At 38.7% G+C, this 25,787-nt stretch overlaps 1 protein-coding gene across 1 annotated transcript in view; it reads right to left on the bottom strand.

The window, feature by feature from the left end:
* Positions 1 to 1,002: 1,002 nt before the first annotated feature.
* Positions 1,003 to 25,787, bottom strand: part of LOC124012232 — a 60,251-nt gene continuing 35,466 nt past the window's right edge. The window contains exons 102-137 of the mRNA XM_046325708.1: positions 25,509 to 25,573; positions 25,179 to 25,360; positions 24,756 to 24,916; positions 24,454 to 24,518; positions 24,124 to 24,305; positions 23,701 to 23,861; positions 23,399 to 23,463; positions 23,069 to 23,250; positions 22,646 to 22,806; positions 22,346 to 22,410; positions 22,180 to 22,197; positions 20,961 to 21,142; positions 20,433 to 20,466; positions 19,905 to 20,086; positions 19,377 to 19,410; positions 18,852 to 19,033; positions 18,324 to 18,357; positions 17,798 to 17,979; positions 17,270 to 17,303; positions 16,743 to 16,924; positions 16,215 to 16,248; positions 15,689 to 15,870; positions 15,161 to 15,194; positions 14,624 to 14,805; positions 14,099 to 14,132; positions 13,572 to 13,753; positions 13,044 to 13,077; positions 12,518 to 12,699; positions 11,990 to 12,023; positions 11,395 to 11,576; positions 10,867 to 10,900; positions 10,226 to 10,453; positions 9,931 to 10,032; positions 8,704 to 8,904; positions 6,968 to 7,069; positions 1,003 to 1,123 (exon numbers count right to left, since the gene is read on the bottom strand). Coding sequence (XP_046181664.1) covers positions 1,003 to 1,123; positions 6,968 to 7,069; positions 8,704 to 8,904; positions 9,931 to 10,032; positions 10,226 to 10,453; positions 10,867 to 10,900; positions 11,395 to 11,576; positions 11,990 to 12,023; positions 12,518 to 12,699; positions 13,044 to 13,077; positions 13,572 to 13,753; positions 14,099 to 14,132; positions 14,624 to 14,805; positions 15,161 to 15,194; positions 15,689 to 15,870; positions 16,215 to 16,248; positions 16,743 to 16,924; positions 17,270 to 17,303; positions 17,798 to 17,979; positions 18,324 to 18,357; positions 18,852 to 19,033; positions 19,377 to 19,410; positions 19,905 to 20,086; positions 20,433 to 20,466; positions 20,961 to 21,142; positions 22,180 to 22,197; positions 22,346 to 22,410; positions 22,646 to 22,806; positions 23,069 to 23,250; positions 23,399 to 23,463; positions 23,701 to 23,861; positions 24,124 to 24,305; positions 24,454 to 24,518; positions 24,756 to 24,916; positions 25,179 to 25,360; positions 25,509 to 25,573 — 4,221 coding nt within the window. The remainder of the gene's footprint in view (positions 1,124 to 6,967; positions 7,070 to 8,703; positions 8,905 to 9,930; positions 10,033 to 10,225; positions 10,454 to 10,866; positions 10,901 to 11,394; positions 11,577 to 11,989; positions 12,024 to 12,517; positions 12,700 to 13,043; positions 13,078 to 13,571; positions 13,754 to 14,098; positions 14,133 to 14,623; positions 14,806 to 15,160; positions 15,195 to 15,688; positions 15,871 to 16,214; positions 16,249 to 16,742; positions 16,925 to 17,269; positions 17,304 to 17,797; positions 17,980 to 18,323; positions 18,358 to 18,851; positions 19,034 to 19,376; positions 19,411 to 19,904; positions 20,087 to 20,432; positions 20,467 to 20,960; positions 21,143 to 22,179; positions 22,198 to 22,345; positions 22,411 to 22,645; positions 22,807 to 23,068; positions 23,251 to 23,398; positions 23,464 to 23,700; positions 23,862 to 24,123; positions 24,306 to 24,453; positions 24,519 to 24,755; positions 24,917 to 25,178; positions 25,361 to 25,508; positions 25,574 to 25,787) is intronic.

Here is a 25,787-nt window from a genome sequence, read left to right on the forward strand (position 1 = left end):
GCAGCCCTAGCGCCGGGAAGGCAAATTCTTACATTTGTTAAAACATTTCATGTGTCTGAATGTAGAAGTCCACCTACCAGGCAGTCCCAGAGAGCAAATCAAGTGCACCTAAGGGACTACCGCTGGCCAATCAGATAGCTCAGATCACCGTGTTTATACAATTTCCTCGTACCACAGACTTGAAAAACAAATTAATCGCACAAGTAAAGTTGCTACTGTGAGATTTGAAAGCTTTTAAAAACATGACTTTAGTGAGACAACGAATACAGCTGTTTTTACGAGTAAGTTAATGTTTACGTTGTTATTCAGCAATTACTACTGCACAACCAGCACTGCAGCTGCAATGAAAGTGTTCCCGATAAGCGTGCCTTGTTACTATTAGCGGCATGTCTTTTTTAATATCGGTGAATATTTAACTTTCTCTGGTTATAGGACTAATAACATTAATTGGTGCATGAGGCAAAAATAATGCAGTACGACTTGAGTTTTACCATCAGGGAATTAGTGATGAGTCGTTAGGTGAGGCTGTTCGTCTGAGCAGACAGTCAGAACGAATGTGTGTCCGCTTGAGCATGTAGGCCTAAACTATTTAATGTCTTTTTTTCGTTCTTTGAATTAGTTCAGTCTATTCATTTAAATATTTTGATTATTCATATATTCATTTTATTATATATATATTTTAAAAAATATATTTGGCTCTTCTGATATGCGAGACGGCTCCCAACGTTTACCTAGTGACAATGCAGTTAACATAACCAAATGGACCCATCATCCATGTCTTGCCCACACAATCAACCTGATTTTTTAACGGACGCTCTGAAGGTGATGAAGCCCACTGTAGACAAAGTGAAAGCAGCTGTGGAATCCTTCCACAGGAGCACAGTGGGTGCTGAAAAACTAAAGTCTACACAACACCAGATGGGGATACCTGAGCTGAGGCTTAAACAAGACTGCACTACAAGGTGGAATTCAACATTGTATATGTTGAAGCGGTTTCTTGAGTCAAAGGATGACATCATCTCTACCCTGGCCATTGTCAATGCACCTGTTGATGCTCTCGCCCAAGAGGAATGGGAGGTGGTGGAGGAGGTGTGCAGAGTCCTGGAACCCTTTGAGCAGGTCACTGGATATCAGCGGAGAGGGGTACAATAAGCAGTTATTAATACATCATTATTCAATCCAGTATTACATACAGTTGAAGTTGGAAGTTTACATACATTTAGGTTGGAGTCATTAACTTCTTATGGCTGCAGGGGCAGTATTGAGTAGCTTGGATGAAAGGTGCCCAGAGGTGCTGATAGTAAACTGCCTGCTCCTCAGTCACAGTTGCTAATATATACATATTATTATTAGTATTGGGTAGAAAACACTCTAGTTTTTAAAACTGTCTGAATGATGTCTGTGAGTACAACATAACTCATAGGACAGGCAAACACCTGAGATGAAATCCAAACAGGAAGTGGGAAATCTGAGGTTGGTCAATTTTCAACCCAGCCCCTATTGAATACACAGTGGGATATGGATCTGTTTGCACTTCCAACGGCTTCCACTAGTAGATGTCAACAGTCTGTAGAATCTTGTCTGATGCCTCTACTGTGAAGTGGGGCCGAACGAGACAGGAATGAGTCAGGTCTACCATGACCTGACCATGCTCTGACCATGCGCATTCACATGAGAGGGAGCTCTCTTCCATCGCACATCTGAAGTCAATGGAATTCTCCGGTTGGAACGTTATTGAAGATTTATGTTAAAAACATTCTAAATATTGATTCAATAGACCGTTAGACATGTTTCTACTGATTGTTACTGAACTTTTTGACATTTCGTCTGCTTTTAGTGAACGCGCTTCCTGACTTTGGATTTGTTTACCAAACACGCTAACAAATTTGAACAAATTTTGACATAAATTATGGACATTACCAAACAAAACAAAAATGTATTGTGGAAGTTGGAGTCCTGGGAGTGCATTCCGACGAAGATCAGCAAAGGTAAGTGAAGATTTATAATACTATTTATGAGTTTTGTTGACTGCACAATTGGGCGGGTAACTGTATGGCTTCCTTTTGTGGCTAAACGCTGTTCTCAGATGATTGAATATTGTACTTTTGCCGTAAAGCTTTTTGAAACCTGACACAGCGGTTGCATTAAGAATAAGTGTATCTTTAAATCTATGGAGAACGTATCTTTCATCATAGTTTATGATGAGTATTTATGTTATTTGACGTGGCTCTCTGCAATTTCTCTGGATATTTCGGAGGCATTTCTGAACATGATGCCAATGTAAACTGAGATTTTTGGATATAAATATGAACTTTATCGAACAAAACATATATGTATTGTATAACATGAAGTCCTATGAGTGTCATCTGATGAAGATCATCAAAGGTTAGTGATTCATTTAATCTCTTTCTGCTTTTTGTGACTCCTGTCTTTGGCTGGAAAAATGGCTGTGATTTTGCAGTGACCTAACATAATCGTTTGTGGTGCTTTCGCTGTAAAGCCCAATTGAAATCGGACACTTTGGTGGGATTAACAACAAGATTACCTTTAAAATGGTATCAGATACATGTATATTTGAGGAATTTTAATTATGAGATTTCTGTTGTTTGAATTTGGTGCCCTGCACTTTCACTGGCTGTTGTCATATCATCAAGTTAACGGGATTGCAGCCATAAGAAGTTTTAAAAGTCACTTTTCCAACAATTGTTTACAGACCAGTTATTTCACTTATAATTCACTGTATCACTATTCCAGTGGGTCAGAAGTTTACATACACTAAGTTGACAGTGCCTTTAAACACATTGGATTCCAGAAATTATGTCATGGCTTTAGAAGCTTCTGATAGGCTAGTTGATATCATTTGAGTCAATTGAAGGTGTACCTGTGGATGTATTTCAAGGCCTACCTTCAAACTCAGTGCCTCTTTGCTTGACATCATGGGATAATCTAAATAAATCAGCCAAGACTTCAGAAAAGAAACTGTAGACCTCCACAAGTCTGGTTCATCCTTGGGAGCAATTTCTAAATGCCTGAAGGTACCACGTTCATCTGTACAAACAATAGTACGCAAGTAGAAACACTATGGGTGTCACGGCTCTCGTCGTAATGAGGATCGGACCAAAGCGCAGCGTGGTATGTGTTCATGATTATTTATTAACCAAAACACTTGAACAAAATAACAACGTGAAGAAACAGTTCTGTAAGTTGCATAAACTATACAGAAAACTACCCACAAAACACAGGTGGGAAAAAGGCTGCATAAGTATGATTCCCAATCAGAGACAATGATAGAAAGCTGTCCCTGATTGAGAACCGTACCCGGCCAAAACATAGAAACAGAAAACATAGAAATAACTAAACTAAAATGCCCACCCTAGTCACACCCTGGCCTACCCAAAATAGAGAATTTAAGCCTCTCTATGGCCAGGGCATGACAATGGGACCACACAGCCATCATACCGCTCAGGAAGGAGACGTGTTCTGTCTCCTAGAGATGAACGTACTTTGGTGTGAAAAGAGCAAATCAATCCCAGAACAATAGCAAAGGACCTTGTGAAGATGCTGGAGGAAACAGGTATAAAAGTGTCTATATCCATAGTAAAAACGAGTCCTATGTCGACATAACGTGAAAGGCCGCTCAGCAAGGAAGAAGCCACTGCTCCAAAACCGCCATAAAAAAAGCCAGACTACGGTTTGCAACTGCACATGTCTGGGTTTAAGGGTCTCTCTTTCAAGCTTATAAGGATAAACATTCAAAATTGGCCATGGTGTCAATCCAGTGTGACTTCTGCCTCACTCAAAACAACAGAACAACAACTCAGAACTGGAAAATCTGATTTCAGTGAGTTCAAAACAACTGGGAACTCTGAAAAATAAACGAGCTCAGACTGGAAGAATACGATTTGAACAGCCATGCAACTCGGAATTGCAAGTCGGGAACTCAAGACTCTTTCTAGAACTCCAACCTGAAGATCACTGACATCATCATGATTCAACCTTGTTTTTTTTCAGAGTTCCCAGTTTTCTTGAAAACACCATAAATCCAGAGAATGCCAGACTTTGATGACAAAGTTTAGATATGTCTAGTGTAGCTAAGAAAATAATAATAAGTGTATGTTGTGTAGTAAGCTGTTAGTAGCCCATGTGCTTCACCCTAATAATTTGGTCCAGTTTCTCCTCCTAATTCTGCCTACTGTACTGACTAGGTGGTGCACATGTAGCCTATAACCTGTTTTAGAGAAAGGTAATCATCAAATATTGTAAGAGCTTTCATTATCTGCTCATATACCCCTGCTATTTATCCTACGGTTCTGACTTGGTGTGCAGGGAGAATACTGTAAGAGCGGCCCATGTTCCGAATTCTGTTACTGTACATTTTAAAAGGGCTGAACAAATTGTTATATTGACTACGTCCGTCCTAGCGCTCTCATGAATGTCATAATCAAATTGATGGATTGCCTCTTATCCACTCATCGTCCCCTTATGCCATAGTTTGTACATCTCAATTGTCAGTAGAAACCACATTTGTTTAAGCAAGTCAGCAATTTGTTTTTGAAAGGCACTATTTTTTATTTATTTACCTTTATTTAACTAGGCAAGTCAGTTAAGAACAAATTCTTATTTTCAATGTGGGTGTTCAGGGGCAGAACAACAGATCTGTACCTTGTCAGCTCGGGGGTTTGAACTTGCAACCTTCCGGTTACTAGTCTAACGCTCTAACCACTAGGCTACCCTGCTGCCCCGAGGCTGTTTCGCTGCTAGACAAGGCTCCGCTGATAGCCAGGTGTAGCAGTGTTAAGGTGTTGGGACTGCTGTTTGGACTCTGCTGTTGGGAATGTTTTATGTAGGAACTAACAGTGTGTGGGCACCATTTGTCACCGTTATAGTGCAATTAATGTGTTGTGTTGTATAGTGGGTTTGCTGGCAAGCATCTACATTTTTTTTTTGCCCCACAACCAAAGAATATTTGATCATGGAAGAACATCAACTCTTACATTTCAATACATCTTCTGCCACTTGTGAGTACAAATGAGTACAAAATGACTGGGACGCACTTCTAAATCATAAAAGACATTAAATTATAATCTGCTAATCCTCATTTGGTTGGAAAATAAACTTTTCAATGTAGTGTAAGACAAAGTAAATGTACCACAGTAAGAAGCTCCAATTGTTTAGAATAGGTTTATTTAAATTTGAATAATGAGTATAATAACTATAACTATAATGAGAATCAAATACTGATTAAATAGGTTGCCATTACATATGATGGGAGTGGGGGACATGAGGTAAATACATTTTCAAAGTGAAGATATTTCATACTGCTGCTTGCTGCTGAGACTAGCTTGACAGCAGCAGCGACAACACCACCAGACAGGAAGCAGTGAAGAGACTGGTCTTGCTGCTTATTCCACTTGAGGTCACAACTGCATAGATAAAGAGAGAGAAAGTGAACATGAAAGGAAAATATGTATTTGCTAACCTGTAACATGATTATTGTGAATAAGGCCTGTACATATTTACTGTTAAATATTTACACACACATACACATGGATTTAGTACTGTAGATATGTGGTAGTGGTGGAGTTGGGGCCTGAGGACACAGTGTGTTGTGAAATCTGTGAATGTATTGGAATGTTTTTTTTTTAATTGTATAAACTTCCTTTATTCTGCTGGACCCCAGGAAGAGTAGCTGCTGATGGGGATCCATAATAAATACAAATACTGTTACTGCTACAATAACCTTGTTTTCTGCCATATAGACCCTCTAGATAATGGCATACAAAATATGAATTTACCATAAAGCATGGACAATATTTTTTTACCTTCACCACTGACAGTAACTGACGTGGGGTTGATGTTGAAAGCTGTGATGTTTTGTGCAGCCTTTATCAAAACGGTGCCAATTTCCTTGGAATTTGGCACAGCGGAGGAGCTAAATGCTAAATCCATGGTGTTAATGATTGATCCATTTCTGCGAACAAATGAGAGATTGTTTTAATGACAGTTGATTATATGAGGTATACTTTTTTGATCAATTATTTATTTCTTCCTTTTGTTTAATGATGTACCATGTTTATATACATTTTCATGAAATCTGTATACGGTTCTTTGGCTGTAGAATTCAATTAATTAAAATCAACATAATCAATTGAATGCAAACAAATCACCTGAATTTTATTACTGTCAAACTGTTGAAAGAGGCGAAAGCTGATCGATAGAAAGGTTCAAGCTGGAATGCAAAAACATGTAAAGTTTAGTTCAACAAGTTTCAAGTACATTTTTTAAACCTTTATTTAACTAAGCAAGTCAGTTAAGAACCAATTCTTATTTACAATGATTGTCTACCCGGCCAAACCCTAATCCAGACGACGCTGGGCCAATTGTGCGCCTCCCTATGGGATTCCCAATCACGGCCGGTTGTGATACAGCTTGGAATCAAACCAGGGTCTGTAGTGACACCTCTAGCACTGAGATGCAGTGCCTTAGACCGCTGAACCACTCGGTATTCCATACATACTAGTCGTATGTAGGGGATACACATGGTATACACCGTCCAACCAAATGCGTACTTGCAGGTTCCTTCTCGACAATGTAATAATAATAAGAAATAATAAAAGATAATTGCTCTCTAGAGTATAATATTAGCATAAGTATAATACACGAAGGCGCAATTTATAGTCAAATATTTACACGTGTTTTGGGGAAGGGGGGATTGGGGGGAAAGTGTTTAAATTATGCAGTATGTAGCAATCATAATAAGAGTCAACTGAAAGGTGTTTATTACAGTATTCTACCCCTCTCATCATGACCTTCCCCCATTTGTGTTCTTCTCATTCCTTCAGGAGGCTCACCTGTGTTTTAATCAGTGATGCTCGAGTTTGAAAGGCCTGAGAGGATGAGGTTGATAGGTCGGAGATAAATGTCTCTCCTTTGGACGTGAACTCCACAGACACTGTAGTGAGTGTACTTGTGACCACAGAGGTTGTGGTTGGAGCAGCTGGGACAACGGTTGTGATGACAGGAGTAGCCGTTGTAATTGTGGTGGCACTTGTGGATGTATTTGGGACCCCTGTGAACACAAAATGAATGAAATGTGAACTTTGTGTATGACCTGACAGTTTGTCTTTTAGAACTGTCAAATTTGAATTAGACATTTTAATATCAAAACTGTTTTAGAAAGATTTGAAGTTAAAATGTAATGTCTCTCCACGATTGTCTCTTATTTGGTGCAAAATACTTGCCGCTCAAATTAGAATATTATCCTAAATGCAATCATAGGTTTAAGGAATGCAACAGATTGCAATGTTTAATGTATATCATATGAAACAACAGGTTCTTGAGAAAGAAACCCTTCACCAGGCATTTATAGTATTGCTTTCCAGTGTATTTATATATATTTTTAAAATAATTTAATCCAACGGTTTGAAATGCACTTTATATCTAGCAACAACTCAACTGTAGTTATAGTAGGAACAGCAGATGTAGGACCAACTGAAATAAAATGAAAATGATCTCTTATTATTCATCCTTAAGAGTCTACTGAGGCAGCCGTTCGTCAATCTAAGTAACATCATAAAAAAATCCCCATCAAAATCCATCAGTTTAAACTAGAGATTTGGGCCAATCCACCGCATCCGCTTATGTTGGCCTTCCGCATTAGCGGTGGAAGGTGGCTGAGCTACAGCACTTTTTAGGGCCTTATTTACCTTGTTTGACAAGTTTGAGTACTGTTAACAGTCACTTTCAAGTTTAGCTACCTTTGTTGGTGTCTTGCCTAAATTGCTCCACAATTGTATTGCGAATGTATGAATCACTGCATATTTTGACATTTAACTATTTATGTAAATTCAATGTTTTTTTAATATACACAGCCCTTTTGTCACAGATCTATTGTTTTTGCACTTGTACCTATGGTCAGATGACATGAAAATAGAGCACTTTGGCCACGTACACCAATGGTGGCTTTGGCCTTCAAAAGAACGATGTATATCCAGAAGGTATCTCATCCCTACTGTAAAATCTGATGGTGGATCTTTGATGTTATGGGGCTATTTTGCTTCCACTGGTCCTGAGATCCCTTTAAAGGTGAATGGCATCATGAACTTCACCAGGACATTTTAGCAAAAAAACCTGTTTGCCTCTGCCAGAAGGCTTTAACTTGGCAACAAGTGAATCTTCCAGCAAAACAATAACTCCAAAAACACATCAAAATACAAAAGGAAATGGTTAATTGACCACAAAATCTATATTTTGCAATGGCCATATCAGTCTCCGGACTTGAACCCCATTGAAAACCTGTGGTTTGAATTAAAAGAAGGCAGTCCATAAGCACAGACCAAAAGGTACTAGGACCTGGAAAGATTCTGTATGAAGGAATGGTCGAGATCCCTCCCAATGTGTTCTTCAGTCTCAAAACATTTGAGAAAAAGTCTAAGTGTTTTTTTCCTTGCAAGGGGAGCGTGATGGAGTATTGAAAACAGGGGATCATATCTTTCAGAGACTTTCTTTATTACTTGTCAAAAAATCTCTTTCCCTGAGCAATTGTATTAGTATCAAATAATATAATTTGTAAATGTTTTTGATCACACAATAAAGGTCAGTATTTGTGTAATTTATTTTACATAGTCTTTTTTGCTTATTATTTTTCAAGGGATCCACTGTATGACAACGGATAATTTTTGTGAATCCATTTCATAGGTTTACTTACTGATAATAGTGATGGAGTTTGGAACCACAGAGAGGTTGAAGGCAGAGTTTGGATTGGTCGCAGCCTCTTTCAGTGTGTCTTTAATGTCAATGTCCTTGGGCATAGTTGCATTAGCGATAGTTGCAATGGCGGTCTCATTGAACACCACTTCCAGCACCACCTGTGTGTCTGCTGCCATACGAGAACGGAACACTGGTCTGCAAAGGGCACAAATTTCAGATGTCAAGGGTCAAATCAAAAGCTGACTGGAAAGTGGACAGTCATGCATGTCCAGCTTGCACCTAAGGTAATAACAATATCATCACAATGGAATCAACATAGAAAGTATTCTGATGACAAGAATGTTGACTGGTGAAGGTTTTTAAAAGCAAAATATAATGCTTAAAACATTATTTTGAGACATACTTTTTCAAGTTATTGCATAAATTGAATCAAGCTACATTAGAGGTAGAATAGAATAGAATATTACATGAATGCAATGACAATCGTCCGGATGAAAAAAATCCCATATTTTGCTCGATAGATCACGTCACACTGTTTGAGAAAAGAACAGACAACATTCATGGACTATAGAATGAATAATGTTCTACATACAAAAATCTACATTTCTGTTTTTTATTTTTCTGTCACTTTATTTAAGCTTGATATGAGGTAAAAAAAAGTAACTCTGTCCCAGTACGTTGACCATATTCTCAGTAACAATCAAAACAAGAAATACAAGAAAGATATGATCACAGGACTTACCACTGAAGTAAAGGATACCGCAAGTGTTTGAAATTCTGTGCTTTGAGGATTACTCAAAGCTGGTACAAAAACCTCTTGTATGGTGAGTTGTAATGTAACCACTGCAAGATGTGCAGTCGTTGTGGTAGTTGTTGTCGTAGTAGTAGAAGTAGTTGTTGGAGTTGTGCTGGTAGTTGTCATAGCCAATGTTGGTGCTGTGCTTGAAACAGTAGTTGAGGGGGCCACAGATGTGGTTGTAGTTGTATAACCAGTAACAGGAACAGTGACGGGTTCTCCAGTTGGTATTGTGATGACAGCACCAGGTACTGTGGTAACAGGAATAGCTGTTGTTGCAGGGGCAGTTGGGAAAAAAACTCTATTACTATTTGAATGGTGCTTCAAGTGAAACTTGTGCTTAAACTGTACTGGTGAAATACTAGTGTGTGCCTTTAAAGTACTATTCTCTAAAATATGTGCAGGTTGCACAACATATCACCAACCGACTGAGATGGAAGTAGTGGTTGTGATTCCTTTTGTTGTTGATGTTGCAATAGGTGTAGCTGTTGTATTTGTTGAGACATCTGTGGCTGTGCTTGAGGTCCCTGTGAAGAGAAAATACCAGTAATGAGAGTTAATACCGAGAATACATTGTACGAAATTTCACCGATTTTGGTGGGATACATGATAACATGGGATGTTGGAGGGAGGACAGGGAAATGTTGCTGATGTAGCCGCGATTGGTTGATCAATTCCGCAACGTGATTTAACTTCAAAGGTTCTACAACTGAACATTACTTGTCAATGGATATTTTTGGAGCACCGATTGATTGGGTTTGCTTACTTATCACAGTGATGGAGTTCAGATCCAAAGATAAGTTGAAGTTAGAGTTTGGATTGGTCACAGCCTCTTTCAATGTTTCAACAATGTCACTGTCCTTGGGGATAGGTACTGTGGAGGTCGCATTGAACTCCAGTTCCAAATCCACCTCTGTGTTAGGATCCTGACCGAGACGAGGCACAGGTCTGCAGAGGGTCAAAAAGTTCATAGGTCAGGGTCAAGTCAAAAGGTGACTGAAAAAGTAAAGGTTTGCTAAAAACAAGGCTTTTTAGGTTCTACAGACTTTATTGTCTAAATGAAAGAAAATGGTTTAAAAGTAGAATACAATATTACCTGAATTGAGTAACAGTCGTCTGAACGAAACTAAGCCCATATCTTTGTCGGAAGATTGTGTCACACTGTAAGGAGTAGGGGAGAGAAGAGTCATCTTTAATAGACTATCAAATAGTATGAGAGATTTTACAAACATAATATATTGTAAATGAGAACTTGTTCTCAACTTGCCTACCTGGTTAAATAAAGGTGAAATAAATAAATAAATAAAAAATAACATTATTAGGCGTATATATTTTAACAATCCCTTATTCCCGTAGCTCACCGATCATTAAGCCTAAAGTCATTGTCACTTGAACCTTAGGTAAAGTCAATAACCACATCAACGTAGACACAAATGAATGGTCATATCTGGATTTTGAGGACTTACAATTGTAGTAATGGTTACTGATAGTGTTTTGAATTCTGTGCTTTGAGGGTCAGTCAAGGCTGGTACAAAAGCTTGCTGCAAGGTGACTTGTAATTCCACCACTGGAGGAGGTGCCGTTGTTATGGCAGTTGTAGCAGGAACAGTTGTTGTAGCAGGGGTATCTGAAATTAATAAAACATTACACTCTTTTAGAATTTGAAAGGTGCTCCAAATGCAACGTGTGCTTAAACTGTACTGGTTGGTGATGTACTAGTGTGTACAACTTGATAACGTGGGATGTTGGAGGGAGGACAGTGAAATGTTGCTGATGTAGCCGCAATTGGTTGATCAATTCCGCAACGTGATTTAACTTCAAAGGTTCTACAACTGAACATTACTTGTCAATGGATATTTTTGGAGCACCGATTGATTGGGTTTGCTTACTTATCACAGTGATGGAGTTCAGAACCAAAGATAAGTTGAAGTTAGAGTTTGGATTGGTCACAGCCTCTTTCAATGTTTCAACAATGTCACTGTCCTTGGGGATAGGTACTGTGGAGGTCGCATTGAACTCCAGTTCCAAATCCACCTCTGTGTTAGGATCCTGACCGAGACGAGGTACAGGTCTGCAGAGGGTCAAAAAGTTCATAAGTCAGGGTCAAGTCAAAAGGTGACTGAAAAAGTAAAGGTTTGCTAAAAACAAGGCTTTTTAGGTTCTACAGACTTTATTGTCTAAATGAAAGAAAATGGTTTAAAAGTAGAATACAATATTACCTGAATTGAGTAACAGTCGTCTGAACGAAACTAAGCCCATATCTTTGTCGGAAGATTGTGTCACACTGTAAGGAGTAAGGGAGAGAAGAGTCATCTTTAATAGACTATCAAATAGTATGAGAGATTTTACAAACATAATATATTGTAAATGAGAACTTGTTCTCAACTTGCCTACCTGGTTAAATAAAGGTGAAATAAATAAATAAATAAAAAATAACATTATTAGGCCTATATATTTTAACAATCCCTTATTCCCGTAGCTCACCGATCATTAAGCCTAAAGTCATTGTCACTTGAACCTTAGGTAAAGTCAATAACCACATCAACATAGACACAAATGAATGGTCATATCTGGATTTCGAGGACTTACAACTGTAGTAATGATTACTGATAGTGTTTTGAATTCTGTGCTTTGAGGGTCAGTCAAGGCTGGTACAAAAGCTTGCTGCAAGGTGACTTGTAATTCCACCACTGGAGGAGGTGCCGTTGTTATGGCAGTTGTAGCAGGAACAGTTGTTGTAGCAGGGGTATCTGAAATTAATAAAACATTACACTCTTTTAGAATTTGAAAGGTGCTCCAAATGCAACGTGTGCTTAAACTGTACTGGTTGGTGATGTACTAGTGTGTACAACTTGATAACGTGGGATGTTGGAGGGAGGACAGTGAAATGTTGCTAATGTAGCCGCAATTGGTTGATCAATTCCGCAACGTGATTTAACTTCAAAGGTTCTACAACTGAACATTACTTGTCAATGGATATTTTTGGAGCACCGATTGATTGGGTTTGCTTACTTATCACAGTGATGGAGTTCAGATCCAAAGATAAGTTGAAGTTAGAGTTTGGATTGGTCACAGCCTCTTTCAATGTTTCAACAATGTCACTGTCCTTGGGGATAGGTACTGTGGAGGTCGCATTGAACTCCAGTTCCAAATCCACCTCTGTGTTAGGATCCTGACCGAGACGAGGCACAGGTCTGCAGAGGGTCAAAAAGTTCATAGGTCAGGGTCAAGTCAAAAGGTGACTGAAAAAGTAAAGGTTTGCAAAAAATAAGGCTTTTTAGGTTCTACAGACTTTATTGTCTAAATGAAAGAAAATGGTTTAAAAGTAGAATACAATATTACCTGAATTGAGTAACAGTCGTCTGAACGAAACTAAGCCCATATCTTTGTCGGAAGATTGTGTCACACTGTAAGGAGTAGGGGAGAGAAGAGTCATCTTTAATAGACTATCAAATAGTATGAGAGATTTTACAAACATAATATATATATAACATTATTAGGCTATATATTTTAACAATCCCTTATTCCCGTAGCTCACCGATCATTAAGCCTAAAGTCATTGTCACTTGAACCTTAGGTAAAGTCAATAACCACATCAACATAGACACAAATGAATGGTCATATCTGGATTTCGAGGACTTACAATTGTAGTAATGGTTACTGATAGTGTTTTGAATTCTGTGCTTTGAGGGTCAGTCAAGGTTGGTACAAAAGCTTGCTGCAAGGTGACTTGTAATTCCACCACTGGAGGAGGTGCCGTTGTTATGGCAGTTGTAGCAGGAACAGTTGTTGTAGCAGGGGTATCTGAAATTAATAAAACATTACACTCTTTTAGAATTTGAAAGGTGCTCCAAATGCAACGTGTGCTTAAACTGTACTGGTTGGTGATGTACTAGTGTGTACAACTTGATAACGTGGGATGTTGGAGGGAGGACAGTGAAATGTTGCTGATGTAGCCGCAATTGGTTGATCAATTCCGCAACGTGATTTAACTACAAAGGTTCTACAACTGAACATTACTTGTCAATGGATATTTTTGGAGCACCGATTGATTGGGTTTGCTTACTTATCACAGTGATGGAGTTCAGATCCAAAGATAAGTTGAAGTTAGAGTTTGGATTGGTCACAGCCTCTTTCAATGTTTCAACAATGTCACTGTCCTTGGGGATAGGTACTGTGGAGGTCGCATTGAACTCCAGTTCCAAATCCACCTCTGTGTTAGGATCCTGACCGAGACGAGGCACAGGTCTGCAGAGGGTCAAAAAGTTCATAGGTCAGGGTCAAGTCAAAGGGTGACTGAAAAAGTAAAGGTTTGCTAAAAATAAGGCTTTTTAGGTTATACAGACTTTATTGTCTAAATGAAAGAAAATGGTTTAAAAGTAGAATACAATATTACCTGAATTGAGTAACAGTCGTCTGAACGAAACTAAGCCCATATCTTTGTCGGAAGATTGTGTCACACTGTAAGGAGTAGGGGAGAGAAGAGTCATCTTTAATAGACTATCAAATAGTATGAGAGATTTTACAAACATAATATATATATAACATTATTAGGCCTATATATTTTAACAATCCCTTATTCCCGTAGCTCACCGATCATTAAGCCTAAAGTCATTGTCACTTGAACCTTAGGTAAAGTCAATAACCACATCAACATAGACACAAATGAATGGTCATATCTGGATTTCGAGGACTTACAATTGTAGTAATGGTTACTGATAGTGTTTTGAATTCTGTGCTTTGAGGGTCAGTCAAGGCTGGTACAAAAGCTTGCTGCAAGGTGACTTGTAATTCCACCACTGGAGGAGGTGCCGTTGTTATGGCAGTTGTAGCAGGAACAGTTGTTGTAGCAGGGGTATCTGAAATTAATAAAACATTACACTCTTTTAGAATTTGAAAGGTGCTCCAAATGCAACGTGTGCTTAAACTGTACTGGTTGGTGATGTACTAGTGTGTACAACTTGATAACGTGGGATGTTGGAGGGAGGACAGTGAAATGTTGCTGATGTAGCCGCAATTGGTTGATCAATTCAACGTGATTTAACTTCAAAGGTTCTACAACTGAACATTACTTGTCAATGGATATTTTTGGAGCACCGATTGATTGGGTTTGCTTACTTATCACAGTGATGGAGTTCAGAACCAAAGATAAGTTGAAGTTAGAGTTTGGATTGGTCACAGCCTCTTTCAATGTTTCAACAATGTCACTGTCCTTGGGGATAGGTACTGTGGAGGTCGCATTGAACTCCAGTTCCAAATCCACCTCTGTGTTAGGATCCTGACCGAGACGAGGCACAGGTCTGCAGAGGGTCAAAAAGTTCATAGGTCAGGGTCAAGTCAAAAGGTGACTGAAAAAGTAAAGGTTTGCTAAAAATAAGGCTTTTTAGGTTCTACAGACTTTATTGTCTAAATGAAAGAAAATGGTTTAAAAGTAGAATACAATATTACCTGAATTGAGTAACAGTCGTCTGAACGAAACTAAGCCCATATCTTTGTCGGAAGATTGTGTCACACTGTAAGGAGTAGGGAGAGAAGAGTCATCTTTAATAGACTATCAAATAGTATGAGAGATTTTACAAACAAACATAATATATATATAAAAAATAACATTATTAGGCCTATATATTTTAACAATCCCTTATTCCCGTAGCTCACCGATCATTAAGCCTAAAGTCATTGTCACTTGAACCTTAGGTAAAGTCAATAACCACATCAACATAGACACAAATGAATGGTCATATCTGGATTTCGAGGACTTACAATTGTAGTAATGGTTACTGATAGTGTTTTGAATTCTGTGCTTTGAGGGTCAGTCAAGGCTGGTACAAAAGCTTGCTGCAAGGTGACTTGTAATTCCACCACTGGAGGAGGTGCCGTTGTTATGGCAGTTGTAGCAGGAACAGTTGTTGTAGCAGGGGTATCTGAAATTAATAAAACATTACACTCTTTTAGAATTTGAAAGGTGCTCCAAATGCAACGTGTGCTTAAACTGTACTGGTTGGTGATGTACTAGTGTGTACAACTTGATAACGTGGGATGTTGGAGGGAGGACAGTGAAATGTTGCTGATGTAGCCGCAATTGGTTGATCAATTCCGCAACGTGATTTAACTTCAAAGGTTCTACAACTGAACATTACTTGTCAATGGATATTTTTGGAGCACCGATTGATTGGGTTTGCTTACTTATCACAGTGATGGAGTTCAGATCCAAAGATAAGTTGAAGTTAGAGTTTGGATTGGTCACAGCCTCTTTCAATGTTTCAACAATGTCACTGTCCTTGGGGATAGGTACTGTGGAGGTCGCATTGAACTCCAGTTCCAAATCCACCTCTGTGTTAGGATCCTGACCGAGACGAGGCACAGGTCTGCAGAGGGTCAAAAAGTTCATAGGTCAGGGTCAAGTCAAAAGGTGACTGAAAAAGTAAAGGTTTGCTAAAAATAAGGCTTTTTAGGTTCTACAGACTTTATTGTCTAAATGAAAGAAAATGGTTTAAAAGTAGAATACAATATTACCTGAATTGAGTAACAGTCGTCTGAACGAAACTAAGCCCATATCTTTGTCGGAAGATTGTGTCACACTGTAAGGAGTAGGGAGAGAAGAGTCATCTTTAATAGACTATCAAATAGTATGAGAGATTTTACAAACATAATATATATATAACATTATTAGGCCTATATATTTTAACAATCCCTTATTCCCGTAGCTCACCGATCATTAAGCCTAAAGTCATTGTCACTTGAACCTTAGGTAAAGTCAATAACCACATCAACATAGACACAAATGAATGGTCATATCTGGATTTCGAGGACTTACAATTGTAGTAATGGTTACTGATAGTGTTTTGAATTCTGTGCTTTGAGGGTCAGTCAAGGCTGGTACAAAAGCTTGCTGCAAGGTGACTTGTAATTCCACCACTGGAGGAGGTGCCGTTGTTATGGCAGTTGTAGCAGGAACAGTTGTTGTAGCAGGGGTATCTGAAATTAATAAAACATTACACTCTTTTAGAATTTGAAAGGTGCTCCAAATGCAACGTGTGCTTAAACTGTACTGGTTGGTGATGTACTAGTGTGTACAACTTGATAACGTGGGATGTTGGAGGGAGGACAGTGAAATGTTGCTGATGTAGCCGCAATTGGTTGATCAATTCCGCAACGTGATTTAACTTCAAAGGTTCTACAACTGAACATTACTTGTCAATGGATATTTTTGGAGCACCGATTGATTGGGTTTGCTTACTTATCACAGTGATGGAGTTCAGATCCAAAGATAAGTTGAAGTTAGAGTTTGGATTGGTCACAGCCTCTTTCAATGTTTCAACAATGTCACTGTCCTTGGGGATAGGTACTGTGGAGGTCGCATTGAACTCCAGTTCCAAATCCACCTCTGTGTTAGGATCCTGACCGAGACGAGGCACAGGTCTGCAGAGGGTCAAAAAGTTCATAGGTCAGGGTCAAGTCAAAAGGTGACTGAAAAAGTAAAGGTTTGCTAAAAATAAGGCTTTTTAGGTTCTACAGACTTTATTGTCTAAATGAAAGAAAATGGTTTAAAAGTAGAATACAATATTACCTGAATTGAGTAACAGTCGTCTGAACGAAACTAAGCCCATATCTTTGTCGGAAGATTGTGTCACACTGTAAGGAGTAGGGGAGAGAAGAGTCATCTTTAATAGACTATCAAATAGTATGAGAGATTTTACAAACATAATATATATATAACATTATTAGGCCTATATATTTTAACAATCCCTTATTCCCGTAGCTCACCGATCATTAAGCCTAAAGTCATTGTCACTTGAACCTTAGGTAAAGTCAATAACCACATCAACATAGACACAAATGAATGGTCATATCTGGATTTCGAGGACTTACAATTGTAGTAATGGTTACTGATAGTGTTTTGAATTCTGTGCTTTGAGGGTCAGTCAAGGCTGGTACAAAAGCTTGCTGCAAGGTGACTTGTAATTCCACCACTGGAGGAGGTGCCGTTGTTATGGCAGTTGTAGCAGGAACAGTTGTTGTAGCAGGGGTATCTGAAATTAATAAAACATTACACTCTTTTAGAATTTGAAAGGTGCTCCAAATGCAACGTGTGCTTAAACTGTACTGGTTGGTGATGTACTAGTGTGTACAACTTGATAACGTGGGATGTTGGAGGGAGGACAGTGAAATGTTGCTGATGTAGCCGCAATTGGTTGATCAATTCCGCAACGTGATTTAACTTCAAAGGTTCTACAACTGAACATTACTTGTCAATGGATATTTTTGGAGCACCGATTGATTGGGTTTGCTTACTTATCACAGTGATGGAGTTCAGATCCAAAGATAAGTTGAAGTTAGAGTTTGGATTGGTCACAGCCTCTTTCAATGTTTCAACAATGTCACTGTCCTTGGGGATAGGTACTGTGGAGGTCGCATTGAACTCCAGTTCCAAATCCACCTCTGTGTTAGGATCCTGACCGAGACGAGGCACAGGTCTGCAGAGGGTCAAAAAGTTCATAGGTCAGGGTCAAGTCAAAAGGTGACTGAAAAAGTAAAGGTTTGCTAAAAATAAGGCTTTTTAGGTTCTACAGACTTTATTGTCTAAATGAAAGAAAATGGTTTAAAAGTAGAATACAATATTACCTGAATTGAGTAACAGTCGTCTGAACGAAACTAAGCCCATATCTTTGTCGGAAGATTGTGTCACACTGTAAGGAGTAGGGAGAGAAGAGTCATCTTTAATAGACTATCAAATAGTATGAGAGATTTTACAAACATAATATATATATAACATTATTAGGCCTATATATTTTAACAATCCCTTATTCCCGTAGCTCACCGATCATTAAGCCTAAAGTCATTGTCACTTGAACCTTAGGTAAAGTCAATAACCACATCAACATAGACACAAATGAATGGTCATATCTGGATTTCGAGGACTTACAATTGTAGTAATGGTTACTGATAGTGTTTTGAATTCTGTGCTTTGAGGGTCAGTCAAGGCTGGTACAAAAGCTTGCTGCAAGGTGACTTGTAATTCCACCACTGGAGGAGGTGCCGTTGTTATGGCAGTTGTAGCAGGAACAGTTGTTGTAGCAGGGGTATCTGAAATTAATAAAACATTACACTCTTTTAGAATTTGAAAGGTGCTCCAAATGCAACGTGTGCTTAAACTGTACTGGTTGGTGATGTACTAGTGTGTACAACTTGATAACGTGGGATGTTGGAGGGAGGACAGTGAAATGTTGCTGATGTAGCCGCAATTGGTTGATCAATTCCGCAACGTGATTTAACTTCAAAGGTTCTACAACTGAACATTACTTGTCAATGGATATTTTTGGAGCACCGATTGATTGGGTTTGCTTACTTATCACAGTGATGGAGTTCAGATCCAAAGATAAGTTGAAGTTAGAGTTTGGATTGGTCACAGCCTCTTTCAATGTTTCAACAATGTCACTGTCCTTGGGGATAGGTACTGTGGAGGTCGCATTGAACTCCAGTTCCAAATCCACCTCTGTGTTAGGATCCTGACCGAGACGAGGCACAGGTCTGCAGAGGGTCAAAAAGTTCATAGGTCAGGGTCAAGTCAAAAGGTGACTGAAAAAGTAAAGGTTTGCTAAAAATAAGGCTTTTTAGGTTCTACAGACTTTATTGTCTAAATGAAAGAAAATGGTTTAAAAGTAGAATACAATATTACCTGAATTGAGTAACAGTCGTCTGAACGAAACTAAGCCCATATCTTTGTCGGAAGATTGTGTCACACTGTAAGGAGTAGGGGAGAGAAGAGTCATCTTTAATAGACTATCAAATAGTATGAGAGATTTTACAAACATAATATATATAACATTATTAGGCCTATATATTTTAACAATCCCTTATTCCCGTAGCTCACCGATCATTAAGCCTAAAGTCATTGTCACTTGAACCTTAGGTAAAGTCAATAACCACATCAACATAGACACAAATGAATGGTCATATCTGGATTTCGAGGACTTACAATTGTAGTAATGGTTACTGATAGTGTTTTGAATTCTGTGCTTTGAGGGTCAGTCAAGGCTGGTACAAAAGCTTGCTGCAAGGTGACTTGTAATTCCACCACTGGAGGAGGTGCCGTTGTTATGGCAGTTGTAGCAGGAACAGTTGTTGTAGCAGGGGTATCTGAAATTAATAAAACATTACACTCTTTTAGAATTTGAAAGGTGCTCCAAATGCAACGTGTGCTTAAACTGTACTGGTTGGTGATGTACTAGTGTGTACAACTTGATAACGTGGGATGTTGGAGGGAGGACAGTGAAATGTTGCTGATGTAGCCGCAATTGGTTGATCAATTCCGCAACGTGATTTAACTTCAAAGGTTCTACAACTGAACATTACTTGTCAATGGATATTTTTGGAGCACCGATTGATTGGGTTTGCTTACTTATCACAGTGATGGAGTTCAGATCCAAAGATAAGTTGAAGTTAGAGTTTGGATTGGTCACAGCCTCTTTCAATGTTTCAACAATGTCACTGTCCTTGGGGATAGGTACTGTGGAGGTCGCATTGAACTCCAGTTCCAAATCCACCTCTGTGTTAGGATCCTGACCGAGACGAGGCACAGGTCTGCAGAGGGTCAAAAAGTTCATAGGTCAGGGTCAAGTCAAAGGTGACTGAAAAAGTAAAGGTTTGCTAAAAATAAGGCTTTTTAGGTTCTACAGACTTTATTGTCTAAATGAAAGAAAATGGTTTAAAAGTAGAATACAATATTACCTGAATTGAGTAACAGTCGTCTGAACGAAACTAAGCCCATATCTTTGTCGGAAGATTGTGTCACACTGTAAGGAGTAGGGGAGAGAAGAGTCATCTTTAATAGACTATCAAATAGTATGAGAGATTTTACAAACATAATATATATATATAACATTATTAGGCCTATATATTTTAACAATCCCTTATTCCCGTAGCTCACCGATCATTAAGCCTAAAGTCATTGTCACTTGAACCTTAGGTAAAGTCAATAACCACATCAACATAGACACAAATGAATGGTCATATCTGGATTTCGAGGACTTACAATTGTAGTAATGGTTACTGATAGTGTTTTGAATTCTGTGCTTTGAGGGTCAGTCAAGGCTGGTACAAAAGCTTGCTGCAAGGTGACTTGTAATTCCACCACTGGAGGAGGTGCCGTTGTTATGGCAGTTGTAGCAGGAACAGTTGTTGTAGCAGGGGTATCTGAAATTAATAAAACATTACACTCTTTTAGAATTTGAAAGGTGCTCCAAATGCAACGTGTGCTTAAACTGTACTGGTTGGTGATGTACTAGTGTGTACAACTTGATAACGTGGGATGTTGGAGGGAGGACAGTGAAATGTTGCTGATGTAGCCGCAATTGGTTGATCAATTCCGCAACGTGATTTAACTTCAAAGGTTCTACAACTGAACATTACTTGTCAATGGATATTTTTGGAGCACCGATTGATTGGGTTTGCTTACTTATCACAGTGATGGAGTTCAGATCCAAAGATAAGTTGAAGTTAGAGTTTGGATTGGTCACAGCCTCTTTCAATGTTTCAACAATGTCACTGTCCTTGGGGATAGGTACTGTGGAGGTCGCATTGAACTCCAGTTCCAAATCCACCTCTGTGTTAGGATCCTGACCGAGACGAGGCACAGGTCTGCAGAGGGTCAAAAAGTTCATAGGTCAGGGTCAAGTCAAAAGGTGACTGAAAAAGTAAAGGTTTGCTAAAAATAAGGCTTTTTAGGTTCTAAAGACTTTATTGTCTAAATGAAAGAAAATGGTTTAAAAGTAGAATACAATATTACCTGAATTGAGTAACAGTCGTCTGAACGAAACTAAGCCCATATCTTTGTCGGAAGATTGTGTCACACTGTAAGGAGTAGGGAGAGAAGAGTCATCTTTAATAGACTATCAAATAGTATGAGAGATTTTACAAACATAATATATATATAACATTATTAGGCCTATATATTTTAACAATCCCTTATTCCCGTAGCTCACCGATCATTAAGCCTAAAGTCATTGTCACTTGAACCTTAGGTAAAGTCAATAACCACATCAACATAGACACAAATGAATGGTCATATCTGGATTTCGAGGACTTACAATTGTAGTAATGGTTACTGATAGTGTTTTGAATTCTGTGCTTTGAGGGTCAGTCAAGGCTGGTACAAAAGCTTGCTGCAAGGTGACTTGTAATTCCACCACTGGAGGAGGTGCCGTTGTTATGGCAGTTGTAGCAGGAACAGTTGTTGTAGCAGGGGTATCTGAAATTAATAAAACATTACACTCTTTTAGAATTTGAAAGGTGCTCCAAATGCAACGTGTGCTTAAACTGTACTGGTTGGTGATGTACTAGTGTGTACAACTTGATAACGTGGGATGTTGGAGGGAGGACAGTGAAATGTTGCTGATGTAGCCGCAATTGGTTGATCAATTCCGCAACGTGATTTAACTTCAAAGGTTCTACAACTGAACATTACTTGTCAATGGATATTTTTGGAGCACCGATTGATTGGGTTTGCTTACTTATCACAGTGATGGAGTTCAGATCCAAAGATAAGTTGAAGTTAGAGTTTGGATTGGTCACAGCCTCTTTCAATGTTTCAACAATGTCACTGTCCTTGGGGATAGGTACTGTGGAGGTCGCATTGAACTCCAGTTCCAAATCCACCTCTGTGTTAGGATCCTGACCGAGACCGAGGCACAGGTCTGCAGAGGGTCAAAAAGTTCATAGGTCAGGGTCAAGTCAAAAGGTGACTGAAAAAGTAAAGGTTTGCTAAAAATAAGGCTTTTTAGGTTCTAAAGACTTTATTGTCTAAATGAAAGAAAATGGTTTAAAAGTAGAATACAATATTACCTGAATTGAGTAACAGTCGTCTGAACGAAACTAAGCCCATATCTTTGTCGGAAGATTGTGTCACACTGTAAGGAGTAGGGGAGAGAAGAGTCATCTTTAATAGACTATCAAATAGTATGAGAGATTTTACAAACATAATATATATAACATTATTAGGCCTATATATTTTAACAATCCCTTATTCCCGTAGCTCACCGATCATTAAGCCTAAAGTCATTGTCACTTGAACCTTAGGTAAAGTCAATAACCACATCAACATAGACACAAATGAATGGTCATATCTGGATTTCGAGGACTTACAATTGTAGTAATGGTTACTGATAGTGTTTTGAATTCTGTGCTTTGAGGGTCAGTCAAGGCTGGTACAAAAGCTTGCTGCAAGGTGACTTGTAATTCCACCACTGGAGGAGGTGCCGTTGTTATGGCAGTTGTAGCAGGAACAGTTGTTGTAGCAGGGGTATCTGAAATTAATAAAACATTACACTCTTTTAGAATTTGAAAGGTGCTCCAAATGCAACGTGTGCTTAAACTGTACTGGTTGGTGATGTACTAGTGTGTACAACTTGATAACGTGGGATGTTGGAGGGAGGACAGTGAAATGTTGCTGATGTAGCCGCAATTGGTTGATCAATTCCGCAACGTGATTTAACTTCAAAGGTTCTACAACTGAACATTACTTGTCAATGGATATTTTTGGAGCACCGATTGATTGGGTTTGCTTACTTATCACAGTGATGGAGTTCAGATCCAAAGATAAGTTGAAGTTAGAGTTTGGATTGGTCACAGCCTCTTTCAATGTTTCAACAATGTCACTGTCCTTGGGGATAGGTACTGTGGAGGTCGCATTGAACTCCAGTTCCAAATCCACCTCTGTGTTAGGATCCTGACCGAGACCAGGCACAGGTCTGCAGAGGGTCAAAAAGTTCATAGGTCAGGGTCAAGTCAAAAGGTGACTGAAAAAGTAAAGGTTTGCTAAAAATAAGGCTTTTTAGGTTCTAAAGACTTTATTGTCTAAATGAAAGAAAATGGTTTAAAAGTAGAATACAATATTACCTGAATTGAGTAACAGTCGTCTGAACGAAACTAAGCCCATATCTTTGTCGGAAGATTGTGTCACACTGTAAGGAGTAGGGGAGAGAAGAGTCAACTTTAATAGACTATCAAATAGTATGAGAGATTTTACAAACATAATATATATATAACATTATTAGGCCTATATATTTTAACAATCCCTTATTCCCGTAGCTCACCGATCATTAAGCCTAAAGTCATTGTCACTTGAACCTTAGGTAAAGTCAATAACCACATCAACATAGACACAAATGAATGGTCATATCTGGATTTCGAGGACTTACAATTGTAGTAATGGTTACTGATAGTGTTTTGAATTCTGTGCTTTGAGGGTCAGTCAAGGCTGGTACAAAAGCTTGCTGCAAGGTGACTTGTAATTCCACCACTGGAGGAGGTGCCGTTGTTATGGCAGTTGTAGCAGGAACAGTTGTTGTAGCAGGGGTATCTGAAATTAATAAAACATTACACTCTTTTAGAATTTGAAAGGTGCTCCAAATGCAACGTGTGCTTAAACTGTACTGGTTGGTGATGTACTAGTGTGTACAACTTGATAACGTGGGATGTTGGAGGGAGGACAGTGAAATGTTGCTGATGTAGCCGCAATTGGTTGATCAATTCCGCAACGTGATTTAACTTCAAAGGTTCTACAACTGAACATTACTTGTCAATGGATATTTTTGGAGCACCGATTGATTGGGTTTGCTTACTTATCACAGTGATGGAGTTCAGATCCAAAGATAAGTTGAAGTTAGAGTTTGGATTGGTCACAGCCTCTTTCAATGTTTCAACAATGTCACTGTCCTTGGGGATAGGTACTGTGGAGGTCGCATTGAACTCCAGTTCCAAATCCACCTCTGTGTTAGGATCCTGACCGAGACGAGGCACAGGTCTGCAGAGGGTCAAAAAGTTCATAGGTCAGGGTCAAGTCAAAAGGTGACTGAAAAAGTAAAGGTTTGCTAAAAATAAGGCTTTTTAGGTTCTACAGACTTTATTGTCTAAATGAAAGAAAATGGTTTAAAAGTAGAATACAATATTACCTGAATTGAGTAACAGTCGTCTGAACGAAACTAAGCCCATATCTTTGTCGGAAGATTGTGTCACACTGTAAGGAGTAGGGGAGAGAAGAGTCAACTTTAATAGACTATCAAATAGTATGAGAGATTTTACAAACATAATATATATATAACATTATTAGGCCTATATATTTTAACAATCCCTTATTCCCGTAGCTCACCGATCATTAAGCCTAAAGTCATTGTCACTTGAACCTTAGGTAAAGTCAATAACCACATCAACATAGACACAAATGAATGGTCATATCTGGATTTCGAGGACTTACAATTGTAGTAATGGTTACTGATAGTGTTTTGAATTCTGTGCTTTGAGGGTCAGTCAAGGCTGGTACAAAAGCTTGCTGCAAGGTGACTTGTAATTCCACCACTGGAGGAGGTGCCGTTGTTATGGCAGTTGTAGCAGGAACAGTTGTTGTAGCAGGGGTATCTGAAATTAATAAAACATTACACTCTTTTAGAATTTGAAAGGTGCTCCAAATGCAACGTGTGCTTAAACTGTACTGGTTGGTGATGTACTAGTGTGTACAACTTGATAACGTGGGATGTTGGAGGGAGGACAGTGAAATGTTGCTGATGTAGCCGCAATTGGTTGATCAATTCCGCAACGTGATTTAACTTCAAAGGTTCTACAACTGAACATTACTTGTCAATGGATATTTTTGGAGCACCGATTGATTGGGTTTGCTTACTTATCACAGTGATGGAGTTCAGATCCAAAGATAAGTTGAAGTTAGAGTTTGGATTGGTCACAGCCTCTTTCAATGTTTCAACAATGTCACTGTCCTTGGGGATAGGTACTGTGGAGGTCGCATTGAACTCCAGTTCCAAATCCACCTCTGTGTTAGGATCCTGACCGAGACGAGGCACAGGTCTGCAGAGGGTCAAAAAGTTCATAGGTCAGGGTCAAGTCAAAAGGTGACTGAAAAAGTAAAGGTTTGCTAAAAATAAGGCTTTTTAGGTTCTAAAGACTTTATTGTCTAAATGAAAGAAAATGGTTTAAAAGTAGAATACAATATTACCTGAATTGAGTAACAGTCGTCTGAACGAAACTAAGCCCATATCTTTGTCGGAAGATTGTGTCACACTGTAAGGAGTAGGGGAGAGAAGAGTCAACTTTAATAGACTATCAAATAGTATGAGAGATTTTACAAACATAATATATATATAACATTATTAGGCCTATATATTTTAACAATCCCTTATTCCCGTAGCTCACCGATCATTAAGCCTAAAGTCATTGTCACTTGAACCTTAGGTAAAGTCAATAACCACATCAACATAGACACAAATGAATGGTC

Source organism: Oncorhynchus gorbuscha, linkage group LG24 (genome assembly GCF_021184085.1).
Source record: "Oncorhynchus gorbuscha isolate QuinsamMale2020 ecotype Even-year linkage group LG24, OgorEven_v1.0, whole genome shotgun sequence".
NCBI lineage: Eukaryota > Metazoa > Chordata > Actinopteri > Salmoniformes > Salmonidae > Oncorhynchus > Oncorhynchus gorbuscha.